General features: G+C 44.7%; 1 protein-coding gene across 1 annotated transcript in view; it reads left to right on the top strand.

Annotated features, from left to right (window-relative positions):
• Positions 1 to 17,191, top strand: part of prex1 (phosphatidylinositol-3,4,5-trisphosphate-dependent Rac exchange factor 1) — a 170,291-nt gene that overhangs the window by 45,727 nt on the left and 107,373 nt on the right. Inside the window, exons 2-5 of the mRNA XM_078419047.1 lie at positions 8,834 to 8,905; positions 9,581 to 9,703; positions 12,194 to 12,298; positions 12,824 to 12,925. Coding sequence (XP_078275173.1) covers positions 8,834 to 8,905; positions 9,581 to 9,703; positions 12,194 to 12,298; positions 12,824 to 12,925 — 402 coding nt within the window. The remainder of the gene's footprint in view (positions 1 to 8,833; positions 8,906 to 9,580; positions 9,704 to 12,193; positions 12,299 to 12,823; positions 12,926 to 17,191) is intronic.

Below are 17,191 nucleotides of genomic sequence, written 5' to 3'. Positions count from 1 at the left end.
GGCCCTTCGAGCCTGCACCGCCATTCAATATGATCATGGCTGATCATCCAGCTCAGTAGCCTGTAAGGTTACAGGTTTGTAGGCTAATTGGCTGGGTAAAATTGTAAATTGTCCCTAGTGTGTGTAGGATAGTGCTCTAGGCAGCATTGCTGGTCGGCACAAACTCGGTGGGCCGAAGGGCCTTTTCCACGCTCTATCTTGAAACTAAGAAGTACAGTGAAAAACTTTTGTGTAGGAAAGAACCTGGTTTACAATGAAGATAGACACAAAATGCTGGAGTAACTCAGCGGGACAGGCAGCATCTCTGGAGAGAAGGATTGGGTGATGTTTTGGGAAGAGACCCTTCTTCAGACAGCTTTTGTTACATGCCAACCAGTCGGTGGAAAGACTACACATGATTACAATCGAGCCATCCACAGTACAGATTTGGAGTAGAGGTTTCAAAGGGTGGGACGATTGCAATGCTTGATTGCAGATCCACTTCTTGACCAGCGAGCTGAGAGACGCCCGGCTTGGGCTCCTTCTTGGGTTGGAGGACATAGCTCTAAGGTTAGATGGGAAAAGTTGGAAGGGGGTGTGCCGAGCACATTATTGCAAACCACCCTGCCACAGAGATGGGTGGGCAGCAATAATGTGCTGCCAAAGCTGCTGGTGGAAGCAGAAACAGTTAATGGTGGTGTTGAAGTGGCTTTTATGGCACGTGGAAATGCATGGAATGGAGGTGTATGGATCATGTGTAGGCAGAGGAGATGAGTTTGTAAAGACAGGTCGTGGGCTAATTAAACATATAAGATTATTAAGGGGTTGGACACGTTAGAGGCAGGAAACATGTTCCCAATGTTGGGGGAGTCCAGAACAAGGGGCCACAGTTTAAGAATAAGGGGTAGGCCATTTAGAACGGAGATGAGGAAAAGCTTTTTCAGTCAGAGAGTTGTAAATCTGTGGAATTCTCTGCCTCAGAAGGCAGTGGAGGCCAATTCTCTGAATGCATTCAAGAGAGAGCTAGATAGAGCTCTTAAGGATAGCGGAGTCAGGGGGTATGGGGAGAAGGCAGGAACGGGGTACTGATTGAGAATGATCAGCCATGATCACATTGAATGGTGGTGCTGGCTCGAAGGGCCGAATGGCCTACTCCTGCACCTATTGTCTATTGTCTAAACTGTAAACCCAGCATCTGCTGTAAGAAATAGATGGGGAATGGCCACAGTCGAGGACCATCTGCCACTGAGCACGAAGGTAGTTGTGTCTCAAAGCTGATGGAACGTTGGGAATGCAAAATTGATACCATTCTTACCAAGTGTCTTTAATAATAAGCTTGGTGCAGTGACTCCAGGCAAGGCTATGTTTTGTGCTGTGTAATAACTTGCTTGCTGATTATGGTATATATTTGGAAAGAAATAGAAGATTCTGTGGCGTTGACGTTGCTTCTTGTATGCTCTGTTGAGGGAAAAGGTTGATACTTTTGTCTCGAGCATTCCGACCAGTAGGGTTGCCAACTGTCCCTTATTAGCCAGGACATCCCGTGTTTTGGACTAAATTAGTTTGTCCCATACGGGACCACCCTTGTCCCGTATTAGTAGGGTTGCCAACTTCCTCACTTACAAATAAGGGACAAAGGGTGACATCACCGCCCCGCGCCCTACGTGACCTCAACCATCCAGCGGCCACGTGCTCCCGCTCCACCAATGGCGGCCGCCATTGGTGGAGCGAGAGCACATGGCCGCTGGCTGGGTGAGGCCACGTGGGGTGACCTCACCTTGTCCCATATTTGGGAGAGAGGAAGTTGGCAACCCTGGTGATCAGGTACATTGTTTAGTTTAGTTTAGCGATACAGCTTGGAAACAGGCCCTTTGGCCCACCAAGTCTGCGCCGACCGACAATTGTTGTACTTCGTGGTCCGGTATCTGTTATACCTTTGTTATGACTCTGGTCGGACCACAAGTACACGTGTTTAAAAGGTTTAAAGGCTGGAGCTTAAATCCAGGCTGTTTATTCCATGGCCACCTGGAACCAGAGTGACCACCAAATCACCTCATTCTCTTGTATACACATTACTACATAGGCAAACAAAGTAGTCCTTGTGATACAACAAAGGCGGCACGGTGGCGCAGCGGTAGAGTTGCTGCCTTATAGCGAATGCAGCGCCGGAGACTCGTGTTCGATCCTGACTATGGGTGCCGTCTGTACGGAGTTTGTACGTTCTCCCCGTGACCTGCATGGGTTTTCTCTGAGATCTTCGGTTTCCTCCCACACTCCAAAGACGTACAGGTATGTAGGTTAATTGACTGGGTGATATGTAAAACATTGTCCCTAGTGTGTTTAGGATAGTGTTAATGTGCGGGGATCGCTGGGCGGTGCGGACTTGGTGGGCCGAAGGGCCTGTTTCCGCGCTGTACCTCTAAATCTAAAGTAGTCCTTGCAATATCACAACAACAATCTCCCCGTACACTAGTTCTATCCTGCACACTAGGAACAATTTGCAGAAGCAAATTACCCTTCCAAAGTCTTTGATCTTTGGGGGGAAACTGGAGCACCTGGAGAAAGTCCATGTGGTCACAAGGAGAATGTGCAAACTGTTCCTTGAAGTGCGGGTAAAATTAGCTGTCTGAAGAAGGGTCTCGACCTGAAACGTCACCCATTCCTTCTCTCCAGGGATGCTGCCTGTTCCGCTGAGTTACTCCAGCATTTTGTGTCTTGTTGTTACCTAAAATTAGGTGTTACTCTCTGACCGTGAGGGGGATATTTTGGGTGAATTCACAGAGTCTTTTACCCCGAGAGGGGTAATCATTAACCAGAGGACGGTTTTAAGGTGAGTGGGGCAATCTTTCTCACACAGGTTGGTGGGTATATGGAATGAGTTGCCAGAGGAGGTAGTTGAGGTACGTACAAGAACAACATTTAAAAGATACTTGGGCAGGTACACGGATAGAAACGGTTTAGAGGGATATGAGCCAAACTGCATTCCCCTTGATATGTTCAGAGTGGATGAGAAAGTTGGATAACATAGAACTAGTGTAAACAGGTGATCGATGGTTGGCATGGATTTAGTGGGCTGAAGTTCCTGTTTCCACTCTGTTTCTCTTAACTAAAAATAAATGTGGATTAAACCGAATGTTCTACTTGAGTAAAATAACCCCCAAAATAATGTTCATCTCGGTTCAACTTGACAGAGGTTTCAGATACCAACTTGCATGTTCCTGGGTCAATTACATCTTTACCTTAAAGACCAGAGAACAACCTGCCAGTCCATTTTGTCTACTCGGGTTATATTTTTCTGTCTAAAACTATGTGTAGTTTGTTATTGGCATATTTTGGATAGAACTTTAAGTGGTATTGTGCATTATTTAGTGATTCTTACTTGTATAAAAATGGTCAAAATGACGTATTTTTGTCTTCAAGACTCGGTTCTATGTAAATGAAAATGGGGAGAATTTTGCTGAAATGCAATTAAACTTGGTTGCTTTCAACAAACAGAGTTTGAGTGTTGAAAGTCTTTGAAAGAGCATTCAGTCCGATGCTGGAGTAACTCAACTGGTCAGACAGCATCTGTGGAGAAAAGGAATGGTGACGTTTCAGGTCGAGACCCTTCTTCAGACTGACACGTCAGAGCCTGAAGAAGGGTTGCAACCTGAAATGCCACCTATTCCTTTTCTCCAGAGATGCTGCCTGCCCCACTGAGTTAATCCAGCTTTTTATAGACAATAGGTGCAGGAGGAGGTCATTCGGCCCTTGGCTGATCATTCTTAATCAGTACCCCGTTCCTGCCTTCTCCCCATACCCCCTGACTCCGCTATCCTTAAGAGCTCTATATAGCTTTGCTTTAAACCAGCATCCTCAGTTCCCTCCTACACCCATCCATGTTCTCTGGAGATGCTGTCTGACCCGCTGAGTTACTCCAGCACTTTGTGTCTCTTTAAAAAAAATTGAGCTTAAAGATCTGCTGCAGAAAGTAAGACTGTTGGACTGAAAGTCTCCAAGGAGGGGCCAGGTAATACTTTCTCAGTAATTACAAGAGTCTGCAAAATCCGTTTGATTTGTGTTAGGGTTGGGTCGTTCAATCAGTTAAAAACCACAGCTGAGACTCAGGCGGTGTATGTGATCGAGAGATTAAATGCAGTGCAGGTCATATATTTACTTGGTAATTATGGAGCTGTTTTTATATCCATGTTATTTTAGGCTGAATTTTTGAAATTTAAATTAACGCTTCTAAATGCCGAAGCATGCTTTTCAAAGCAATGGTGAGATTTGCCAATATTTCAGTTGGAGGGTAAAAACCAAATTGATGTTTAAAGAAATTGAGGAAATACTCTTAAACTTAAAATTTGTTCTTTAACTTAAGTGAAGCAAAGGGAAGGAATGATTTTGACCTGTGAGGAGATGCAATTTCTTTTGAACTGGGGGTTTATTGTATTTGAAATCTTATTCGATAGCACCAAAATCATAACTGGAACCATTAAGGATATTGGCGATTTTGCTGGAATCAAGATCACTTGAGCTTCTTTGGATATATAAGAAAATAACTGCAGATGCTGGTACAAATCGAAGGTATTTATTCACAAAATGCTGGAGTAACTCAGCAGGTCAGGTCTGAAGAAGGGTCTCGACCCGAAACGTCGCCCATTCCTTCTCTCCTGAGATGCTGCCTGACCTGCTGAGTTACTCCAGCATTTTGTGAATAAATGAGCTTCTTTGGAAGTTTGCTTTGAAATGTTGTCATGTCAAATATTGCCACCAGAAGTTCAAAAAAGTGCCTGAGATGCACAGGTAGGGTTGCCAACTGTCCCGTATTAGCCGGGACATCCCGTATTTTGGGCTAAATTGGTTTGTCTCGTACAAGACCGCGCTTGTCCTGCGTTTGGCCCGCGTGCCGCTGTAAGCCGGGACAATGTAGGCAGACGGAGTGTGTTCGGGGAGTGGGGCCGAGTGTGTTCGCCTGACCCATGGGCCACTGTAGGCCAGAACAGTGAAGGCTAACGGAGCGTGTTTGCCTGACGGAGGTTGCGTAGCAACCCGCCTCCCGGCCCGGGCGGCCGCCATTGGTGGAGCGGGAGCACGTGGCCGCTGGCTGGGTGAGGTCACGTGGGGCGCGGGGCGGTGACGTCACCTTGTCCCGTATTTGGGAGTGAGACAGTTGGCAACCCGATGCACAGGAGTTCATTCAACATGTGTGCAAAGAAAGACAAAGTAGCATTTTGTTTGTAACCTTTCATCAAGTCTGAAGAGGTCCAACTAGTTTGCACTTCTGAAGTGACAGAAGGGTGTACACCCGACTCTGTAGATGCAGTCATCTGCTCCCTTTATAAACTGCCGCGAAAAATAGGTCAACTTCAATGGACGTTGATTTCTTTGTATAAATGGGGCGTCTTCCAGCCAACTTGGACCTTACCTGAAGCTAGCAGATGGTATTAGCAAGTGATCGATACAGTAGAGGAAAGTCTTTGTAAACGTTGACAATATTGTCTATTCTTTTTATCGGTGTGTGATGAAATTCTGCTGACCTGGCTGGCAGATGTGCAAGAATGAGTTTGAATATATCCTGTCCATGTACAGATGCAGCTTGACCCGCTGCGTTCCTCCAGCACTTTGTGTTTTGTGCAAGAATGATGCTGGGCGGCATGTGTGGATGGCAGGGGGGGCATCTGTGGAAGGAATGAACAGGTGGCGTTTTGGGTCGGGCCCCTTCATCAGACTGGATCTTCCACTTAATATCATAGATACATACAGCATGGAAACAGGCCCATCGGTTCAATTTGTCCACACCGGCCAACATGTCCCATCTACACTAGTCCCACCTAGAAATCTGAGGGGTAACTTTTTTTTAAACAAAGAGTGGTGGGTATATTGAACAAGGTGCCAGAGGAGGTTAGTTGAGGCAGGTACTACTGCAACACTTAAGAAACATTTAGACAGGTACATGGATAGGATCGGTTTAGTCCTATCCATGTTTGTCTCATATCCCTCTAAACCGATCCTATCAATAGACAATAGACAATAGACAATAGACAATAGGTGCAGGAGTAGGCCATTCAGCCCTTCGAGCCAGCACCGCCATTCAATGCGATCATGGCTGATCATTCTCAATCAGTACCCCGTTCCTGCCTTCTCCCCATACCCCCTCACTCCGCTATCCTTAAGAGCTCTATCCAGCTCTCTCTTGAAAGCATCCAACGAACTGGCCTCCACTGCCTTCTGAGGCAGAGAATTCCACACCTTCACCACTCTCTGACTGAAAAAGTTCTTCCTCATCTCCGTTCTAAATGGCCTACCCCTTATTCTTAAACTGTGGCCCCTTGTTCTGGACTCCCCCAACATTGGGAACATGTTTCCTGCCTCTAATGTGCCCAATCCCCTAATTATCTTATATGTTTCAATAAGATCCCCCCACATCCTTCTAAATTCCAGTGTATACAAGCCCAATCGCTCCAGCCTTTCAACATACGACAGTCCCGCCATTCCGGGAATTAACCTAGTGAACCTACGCTGCACGTACCTGTCTAAATGTTTCTTAAGTGTTGCACTAGTACCTGTCTCAACTAACCTCCTCTGGCAGCTTGTTCAATACACCCACCACCCTTTGTTTAAAAAAAAGTTACCATTCAGATTTCTATTAAATCTTTCCCCCCTATGCCCCCTGGTTTTCGATTCCCCTACTTTGGGCAAGAGACTCTGTGTGTCCACCCTATCTATACCTCTCACGATTTTCAAGTCAAGTCAAGTTTATTTGTCACATACACATACACGATGTGCAGTGAAATGAAAGTGGCAATGCCTGCGGATTGTGCACAAAAAAGAATTACAGTTACAGCATATAAATAAAGTTAATAAAGTTAATATAGAGAAGACAAAATTTAGTCCCTGGAGTTATAAAAGTTGACAGTCCTGATGGCCTGTGGGAAGAAACTCCGTCTCATCCTCTCCGTTTTCACAGCGTGACAGCGGAGGCGTTTGCCTGACCGTAGCAGCTGGAACAGTCCGTTGCTGGGGTGGCAGGGGTCCCTCATAATCTTGCTTGCTCTGGATCTGCACCTCCTGATGTATAGGTCCTGCAGGGGGGCGAGTGTAGTTCTCATGGTGCGTTCTGCCGAACGCACTACTCTCTGTAGGGCCTTCCTGTCCTGGGCAGAGCTGTTCCCAAACCAGACTGTTTGTTTATCTTTTTTTTTAGATTTAGATTTAGAGATACAGTGCAGAAACAGGCCCTTCGGCCCACCGGGTCCGCGCCGCCCAGCGATCCCTGCACACTAACATTATCCTACACCCACTAGGGACAATTTTTACATTTGCCCAGCCAATTAACCTACAAACCTGTACGTCTTTGGAGTGTGGGAGGAAACCGAAGATCTCGGAGAAAACCCACGCAGGTCACGGGGAGAACGTACAAACTCCGTACAGTACAGCACCCGTAGTCAGGATCGAACCTGAGTCTCCGGCGCTGCATTCGCTGTAAGGCAGCAACTCTACCGCTGCGCCACCGTGCCGCCCTTAGTATAGTTAAGATAGTAAGATATACTATCTTAGTAGAGTTTAGTTTTAGAGACGCAGCGTGGAAACAGGCCCTTTGACCCACCGTGTCCACGCCGACCAACAATCACAGCGAGGGAATGTTTTGGGTCGGGAACCTTCTGCACAAACGCAAACTCTGATTGCGTGAAATGAAAGCGATTTGCGTTTTTTGGGGATAAACGCAAGGTTTCTCGTGGTGGGTGTCAGTCTTTTGGTGCTGTGGTTTTTTAACTTGGCAATTGTTGGTTTCATGCCAGAGGGTAAAGGTTACGAGTGTATTTCAGGGCAACACAGTGGCACAGCTGGTAGAGCTGCTGCCCCCACTGTGCCAGAGACCAGTGTCTGATCCTGATCGCAGGAACTGTTTGTGTGGCGTTCGCACCTTCTCCCCGTGATCGCCTCCGTTTCCTCCCTGTGACTCAGCGGGACAGGCAGCATCTCTGTTCTCCAGTTTCCTCCGACATCCGAAAGACCTGCGGGTTTGTAGGTTAATTGGCCTCTGTGAATTTCCCCTGGTGTGCCGGGAGTGGATACAAAAGTAGAAAATGTGTGAACGGGCGATCGATGGTTGGCGTGGACACACTGGGCCTGTTTCCACGTTGTATCTCTCAACTAAAAACTTATTTCATTCCTGTCCTTCAATGTTTGACGAATGTTTCATTACAAGAAAAATAACTAACTGGTTATTTTTCATGCCTTTTGTTCCCTGTATCTGTGGGAGCAAGAAAGGATAAAAATACTCTGGCGTTTTGATGAGTGTTTCTCATCTCATTAAAGAAGGAATCTCATCTGTGAAAATGTGTGTGTCTCTATGTTATCTTCATAGAAACAAAAGTATCTATATTTTGTTTTGATCTTGAACTGTGTTAAATGAAATTGCTGTTCAGCGATTATAAACCGAATTTCAGTCAACAAGCCCTTGGACTGATATAATCAATCATTCCTTCTTAGCATGTTTAACTTTGAAACCTGTTGCTTAAAAAAAGTTTAAAGCATTTACCTCATCTTGGGTGTTGCACTTCCTGTTTTTCCTTGAAAACAGATCTTTGCTGATAATAAATGCCGTGATGAGAAGGTGTGAAGTGCAAAGTATTTTTAAATTATTTTGTTTGATGCAAATTACATAGAAAATAGGTGCAGGAGGAGGCCATTCAGCCCCTGGAGCCAGCACCGCCATTCAATATGATCATGGCTGATCATCCACAATCAGTACCCCGTTCCGGCCTTTTCCCCATAATCCCTTGATTCCCTTAGCCCGAAGAGCTAAATCTAACTCTCTCTTGAAATTGCCACCCATTTGTGTCTTAATTAATCTTTTTTTTTCTTCTAGTCATTTCTACATAGAAGCCATCAGAATGATGGGGGAAAGTCAGAAAAGCAGATCACTGATGAAGATCTCAAGGTATGAATACTGTACAATATGAATAGATTTTAACATTCAATATTTAAAGCACGGAAACAGGCCCTTCGGTCCAATTTGCCTCTGCTGACCAAGATGCCCCATGTACTCCAGTCCCACTTGCCTGTGTTTGGCCCAAGTTCCTCTGAAGCATTCCTGTCAATGTACCTGGCCAAATGTTGTTGCAGTACCTATAGTTAGACACAAAATGCTGGAGTAGCTAGACAGGCAGCATCTCTGGAGAGAAGGAATGGGTGACCTTTCGGGTCGAGACCCATCTTCTCTGTTTCCATGGCCTGTTTCCTTGCTGTTTTCTCTTTAAAAATATATAAAATCAGTTCTCAAAGGCTGTTGAGACTGAATATTGATTGTGAATCAGTTTAATTTTTGCTTTGTCCATAAAATCAATGAAAATTAGTGATCTCGATTTCTTTTGCTCATTCTCAATCAAAATAAAGCAATTTATTAACTGTGGAACAAACTCAAACCTAATTTGTAATCGTAGTTTATTGATTGTTCATCCCAATTTTCACAGCTGTTTCCCATCGCCTTGTATTCGAGGATGTGTGATTAATTATTAAGGACTTTTTCTGATTAAAAATATATTCTCCTGGGTTTGATTGTTGGTTTGTCGTGAAGATTTGTATTCTGAATATATATATATTTTTCCTTCTTCAGATTTTGTTTTCCAATATTGAAGAGATACTTGATGTCCACATGCTCTTCCTGGAAGCTCTTGAGGGCCGTTTACAACCAGAACCACAACCTCACCATGAACTTGGAAATATTTTCCTTCAGTTCGTGAGTAGAGTTTCAGTGTTTTATTCTTCCTATTAATTTGACTTCAGTCCTTCAGATTTGGCTGTTCTGTTTTTCTGCTCTCAGTTTAGAGTTTGGGCATCTATTTTGATTAGTTTATTGCTGTCATGTGTACCGAGGTACAGTGCTATTTGGGAATGGCTCCATCCAGGACCACAAGAAACTACAGCGAATTTTGGACGTAACCCGGACCATCACGCCATTAAACCAACCTCCCTTCCATTAATCAGTCTGAAGAAGGGCCTCGACCCGAAACGTCACCCATTCCTTCTCTCCCCAGATGCTGCCTAACCCGCTGAGTTACTCCAGCATTTTGTGCCTACCTCCCTTCCATTAACTCCATTTATACCTCATGCTGCCTCGGCAAGGCCAGCAGCATAATCAAGGATGAGTCACACCCTGGCCACTCCCTCTTCTCCCCTCTCCCATCAGGCAAAAAGTGTAGAAGTGTGAAAACGCACACCTCCAGATTCAGGGACAGTGTCTTCCCAGCTGTTGTCAGGCAACTGAATCATCCTACCACAACCAGAGAGCAGTGCTGAACTGCTATCTACCTCTTTGGTGACCCTCGGACTATCCTTGATCGGACTTTACCCTGCACTAAACGTTAATCCCTTATTGTGTATCTAAACACTGTAAATGGGTCTTTTGTAACCATATCTTTACGCTGACTGGTTGGCACGCATCAAAAGCTTTTCACTGCACGTGACAATAATCTAAACTGAACAAAACTGTTAGTGCAAAGACTATACATGATAACAATTCCACCGTCCATACTGTACAGATACAGGATAAAGGGAATAATGTTTAAAGTCCAGTAAAGTCCAATGAGATAGATGGTAGGTCAAGACCACTCTCTAGCTGTTGATAGGACGGTTCAGTTGCCCGATAACAGTTGGGGAGAAACTGCCCCTGAATCTGCAGGTACTGGTGTTTTGTTGGAGAGACCACTAGGTTTTCTGCCATCCTACATAAATGTTACAGAAACATTTTGAAAATCCTTGATGTCCAAATTCACATTGAAGAGTGCAACTATTGGGGAAACAAGTAAGAAAAAACCTGCAGATGCTGGTTAAAATCGAAGGCAGACACACAATGCTGGAGTAACACAGCGGGTCAGGCAGCATCTCGGGAGAGAAGGAATGGGTGACGTTTCGGGTCGAGACCCTTCTTCAGTCTCGACCCGAAACGTCACCCATTCCTCCTCTCCCGAGATGCTGCATGACCCGCTGAGTTACTCCAGCATTGTGTGTCTTCCTGTTGGGGAAAGAAGTTGATTCTCCTTGGCAAACTCTGAATTAGTTACACATTGCCCCTTCAGTGGCCCCACTGCCCTGCCTGAGACCCGGGTTCGATCCTGACCTCGGGTGCTGTCTTTTTGGAGTTTGTACATTCTCCATGTGACCACGTGGGTTTCCTCCAGGTGCTCCGGTTTCCCCCAACATCCCAATGACGCGTGGGTTTGTAGGTTAATTGGCCTCCCTAAAATTTGCCCCTAATGTGCAAGAAGTGTGACAACTTAGAGCCAGTGTGAGTGGTGGTGGATGGTCGGTGTGGACCTGGTGGATCACAAGAGTCGCCATGTTTCAGGTGCCAACTTGCGTCCTTGGAGTTTCAACTTTAAAAAAAAAAGGATTTTATCTTGGCCTTAAATTTCATACATTGAAGAGCACGGCAAGAAATACAAATTTTACCGGATGAAAAGATTTGGGAACCCAATAGACACAGATAATTACTTTGCCTCCGAGAAACAACTTATTCGGCCAATTAACTCTTGAACAAGGATTTAAAATCGCCTTATTGAACATATCCAGCCTTTCCTTTCTCAGCGACTTTGATTAAGATATTTGTTCATTTGACTAATATTTTTGTTTGGTGACAAAATTGTGTTCCATGAGTTCAAACCCTCCAATAAATTCGCAGAAAGGGCTGAACTGGCTTTGAACAAGCGCACATTCACAGATGGATATGTTGTGCTTTGAAGTTATGCTTTCAAACATCATTGATGTTGGCAAAGTTATTGTGTTCCCCAGATTACCTGTATCTTGGTTATTGACAAAGTTTTTGTGTGCTGTGAGATAAAGTTGCACTGTAAATCTTGCCTGTACAGGATTATTCTTGTGTCTGAACTTTGAATCTCTTTTGTGGAAAACCAAATAGATGTTGACTCCATTAGTGAACCGTGTAAGCAGGTTCCAGGCACTCAGCCTCTGTGAACCCATTGTTCTTGTGTCAAAAGTAAGAGTTGAGTTTGATTTTCAATTCCCAGCTGCAGATAAATTAAAGAAAATAATCCCTTCAATTTCATTTAATTTAAATTCAATGTGAGCAACTTAATGTGGAGTCGAACCAGTTCGGTTAAAAATTCAATGTATATGTTGGCTGCCAAATGTAGGCTGGATAAAGGTATTACTGAAATCTTATTCTTCGTCGCATCACCTCGGTAACACCAGTATTATCTTTGTGTTCCAGAAAGACCGATTTTGTGTCTACCAAGAATATTGTAGTAACCACGAGAAGGCTTTGAGACTTTTAATGGAATTGAACAAAATACCTGAAGTGCGCGCCATGCTTCTGGTAAGTTTGGAAGGTCGTACAAGAATCATGTCCGCGGAGCCAAGACATTGGGTCGCGGAGATCGATAGGTTCTTGATCAGTAAGGGCGCCAAAAGTTCTGTGGAGAAGGCAGGGGAATGGGGTTGAGAGGGAAAGGTAGGTCAGCCGTGATAGAATGGCGGAGTAGACTCGATGGGCTGAATAGCCTAATTATGCTCCTATGTCATATGGTCTTATTAAGATGTGAGCGTGCTTGTTGAAAAATATATATGCAATATAAAATTGGACTGTTTTCGTTCTGGCTCTGAACTGTGTTCTGCAGATGAACTCAATTTTCCTGTAAACAAAATGTCAGTGTTTAGTTGAATCCAGCAGGAATATTTTGTAAAATTCAAGTAGCTAGTTCCTCCTCTGGATATAGTTCTTCCTGTCTCTAAGGTTCTTGAGTCTAAGGTTCTCGCCTCACTTAATGAGTTTGTCATTCAGAAGAAGTATTTGCTTTAAATAGAAAACGAACTAGTTCTAACAATTTTTCTTTTCATTTAGAACTGCATGGTTCTGGGGGGCATGAAGACCACAGATATCCCGCTGGAAGGCTATCTGCTCACCCCAATACAACGAATCTGTAAATATCCCCTACTACTGAAGGTACAAACACCAGACCAGTCATGGATTCTTTATTAATCGTGTGATTTTTCCACAGTGGTTGTTTAGATTTCTTTCTGCCAAGTTAAATCTGACTAGAATCAGATAAGAAAATAGAAGTAAATTGAATGATATTATAACATGTGTTAAATGATTATTCAAAGGTATTTATTTCACAAAATGCTGGAGTAACTCAGCAGGTCAGGCAGCATCTCAGGAGAGAAGGAATGGGTGACGTTTCGGGTCGAGACCCTTCAGACTGATTATTCAAAATCTTTGATTCTACTACTTAGTCATTTGAAGAGAAAATCATTTATTTTACAGCTGCGATTTAATTGGTTTATCCAAACATGAGGTCTTGCAGTCACACAGCATGGAAACAGGCCATTCGGCCCAATATTCCCCATCTACACTAGTCCCACCTGCCTGTGCTTGGCCTATAACCCTCTAAACCTGGCCGATCCAGGTCAGAGTGAGCTTGGGTTGATGAAATGAAGCTAACTACTTTCTATTCCGTAACAAGAGGAGTTGAGTATAGGAGCAAAGAGGTCCTTCTACAGTTGTACCGGGCCCTGGTGAGACCGCACCTGGAGTACTATGTGCAGTTTTGGTCTCCAAATTTGAGGAAGGATATTCTTGCTATTGAGGGCGTGCAGCGTAGGTTCACTAGGTTGATTCCCGGAATGGCGGGACTGTCATATGTTGAAAGGCTGGAGCAATTAGGCTTGTATACACTGGAATTTAGAAGGATGAGGGGGGATCTTATTGAAACATATAAGATAATTAGGGGATTGGACACATTAGAGGCAGGAAACATGTTCCCAATGTTGGGGGAGTCCAGAACAAGGGGCCACAGTTTAAGAATAAGGGGTAGGCCATTTAGAACGGAGATGAGGAAGAACTTTTTCAGTCAGAGAGTAGTGAAGGTGTGGAATTCTCTGCCTCAGAAGGCAGTGGAGGCCAGTTCGTTGGATGCTTTCAAGAGAGAGCTGGATAGAGCTCTTAAGGATAGCGGAGTGACGGGGTATGGGGAGAAGGCAGGAACGGGGTACTGATTGAGAGTGATCAGCCATGATCGCATTGAATGGCGGTGCTGCCTCGAAGGGCTGAATGGCCTACTCCTGCACCTATTGTCTATTGTCTATTCCATTTCACTAGCTTTTGGCCTAATTCTACCCTATGGGTCCAGAGGAGGTTTATGAGAATGATCCCAGGGATGAGTGGGTTAACATATGATGAGCGTTTGACAGCACTAGGCCTGCACTCGCTAAAGTTTAGAAGGATGAGGGGGAGGGGGGGACCTCATTGAAACTTACCGAATGGTGAAAGGCCTGGATAGAGTGAATTTGGAGAGCATGTTTCCACTAGTGGGAGAGTCCAGGACCAGAGGCCAAAGCCTCAGAATTAAAGGATGTACCTTTAGAAAAGAGATTAGGAGGAATTCCTTTAGTCAGAGGGTGGTGAATCTGTGGAATTCATTGCCACAGAAGGCCGTGGTGGCCAATTCAATGGATATTGTTAAGGTGGAGATTGATAGATTGTTGATTAGTGCAGGTGTCTGGGGTTATGGGGAGAAGGCAGGAGAATGGGGTTGAGAGGGAAAGATAGATCAGCCATGCTTTCAAGAGAGAGTTCGATAGAGCTCTCAATGATAGCGGAGTCAGGGGGTATGGGAGAGCGAAGGAACGGGGTACTGATTGTGGATGATCAGCCATGGTCACATTGAATGGTGGTGCTGGCTCGAAGGGCTGAATGGCCTACTCCTGCACCTATTGTCTTTTGAGTAGACTCGATGAGCTTGATTCTGTCCCTGTAACTTATGAACCTTGTGCAAACGTTTGCCCCATTTTGCAACCGATGGATTACCAGAACCTATGTCTGACCAGCTGAGAACTGATTCTTTAAAAAACATAGTTTCAGCATGACCTCTCCAGATTTGCCAATAAAATGTTGCATTGTTTTGGAAATGTCTTCCCAACGACAGATTATGAAATGGCAGTGGTATTGCCGAAAATAGCTAAAGAGCATTTTCAATATTCTTTCACCAATTTCCTCTGGACAGGGACAAGTTCTAAGTCTAGATGAAGTTTACCGGGCAATGCAACGTTGCAAAATATCCTGATTTTCACAATTACGGCAGATTACAGGAAAAATGTAATGTCGGGCTATTAAATTTTTTATTTCTCTTCTCGGACAAGCTACGTGTTTAGTGCTTGGTGTGCACTTCAGTTCGGTTCAGTTTTGTTTATTGTCACGTATAGCGAGGTACAGTGAAAAGCTTTGGGCACGATGTGCCGTTAGTGCAGGAACCTGTTATCCACACTGCCTTTCAGTTAACTTCCAACCGTTCAGAAATCAAAGTAGTGGAGACATTTCTATTCTTAGTGAGTTGAGTTGCAGATTCTTAGTATTCTTAGCGGTAGAGTTAGAAACATAGAAACATAGAAAATAGGTGCAGGAGTAGGCCATTCGGCCCTTCGAGGCTGCACCGCCATTCAATATGATCATGGCCGATCATCCAACTCAGTATCCCGTACCTGCCTTCTCTCCATACCCCCTGATCCCTTTAGCCACAAGGGCCACATCTAACTCCCTCTTAAATATAGCCAATGAACTGGCCTCAACTACCTTCTGTGGCAGAGAATTCCACAGATTCACCACTTTCTGTGTGAAAAAAAACTTTCTCATCTCGGTCCTAAAAGACTTCCCCCTTATCCTTAAACTGTGACCCTTTGTTCTGGACTTCCCCAACATCGGGAACAATCTTCCTGCATCTCGCCTGTCCAACCCCTTAAGAATTTTGTAAGTTTCTATAAGATCCCCCCTCAATCTTCTAAATTCCAGCGAGTACAAACCGAGTCTATGCAGTCTTTCTTCATATGAAAGTCCTGCCATCCCAGGAATCAATCTGGTGAACTTTCTCTGTACTCCCTCTATGGCAAGAATGTCTTACTGCCCCTGAGACCCAGGTTTGATCCTGACATTGAGTGCTGTCTGCATGGAGTTCATACGTTCTCCCTGTAGAGAGAGTGTTACAGTGTGGAAACAGGCCCATCTGCCCAACTCGCCCACGCCGGCCAACAATGCCCCAGCTACCCTAGTCCCACTTGCCGGTGCTTGGTCCATAACCTTCCAAACCTGTCCTATCCATGTACTTGTCCAACTGTTTCTTAAATGATGGGATAGTCCCAGCCTCAACTACCTCCTCTGGCTGCTCGTTCCATTCACCCACCACCTTCTGAATTGTAACTGCGTTGGTTTTCTCCAGGCGCTCGGGTTTCCACCCACATTCCAAAGATGCACAGGTTAATGAGCTTCTGTGAATTGTCCCTTGAACGTCAGATTGAACTAGTGCACGGGTGATCGCAGGTCAGCTTTTATTTGCCCTTCAGTTATTAATTGAATATCGCTTTTTTAAAATTCTCCATTTTTTTTCATCTGCTTCTCAAAGCTCCATATCCTTGTGCATTTGTTTAGTCATTTTGTTCAGATAGTGTAAGGAAAATGTAAATGGCAAAGATGGAGAAACAAGTGCTGTTTCACAGAACCCCCCACAAAGTGTTGGAGTAACTGGGCAGGTCAGGCAGCAGAACACGGAGAACATGGAAAGTTCATGTATCGATCAGAAGGAGGGTTCTGACTCCAAATGTCACCTATGATGATGATGCTTTATTGCCACATGTATCTAGGCACTGCGAAATTCTTTGTTTTGCATATAGTATACAAGTATGCAAAGAGTCACCATGTACAGGGCGTTGACAGAGTTACAAAAGTATTAATTATAGCCAAAGATGGTCCCTCTTTGTTCTCAGCACTCTACCCCTCCCCCCCCCACACTGGGTCCCTCTTTGTTCTCAGTGCTCTACCCCTCTCCCCCCCCACGTTGGGTCCCTCTTTGTTCTTGACGGCCCCCATCTATGTTCTCCAGGGATGCTGTCTGACCCGCTGAGTTACTCCAGCACTTTGTGTCTTGTATTAACAGCAAGGATGGGCTGGTTTGATCCAGTCTCCCGTCTGTCTGCGCTTGCTATTATATGACTCACTTTTCTGCAAGTTGGTGAATTCATAAATATTTAATGCGCGTTTATTAATGAAGGACAAATAAATGCTTCACTGCAACATGATCGTGCTGCAACAGTTGCACATAGTTTTGTGCAAATCTTTGTCTCGTTTCGACCAAGTACTCCTGACCTTGTTTGGGTGCTAATGTCGTTTTTGTGTGAAGAGGAATTTGAGTCATAAGGCCTTGCAGTGCGGAAACAGGCCCTT

This window comes from Rhinoraja longicauda, chromosome 22 (assembly GCF_053455715.1).
Source record: "Rhinoraja longicauda isolate Sanriku21f chromosome 22, sRhiLon1.1, whole genome shotgun sequence".
Lineage (NCBI taxonomy): Eukaryota > Metazoa > Chordata > Chondrichthyes > Rajiformes > Arhynchobatidae > Rhinoraja > Rhinoraja longicauda.
This window is presented reverse-complemented; position numbering and strand designations above follow the sequence as displayed.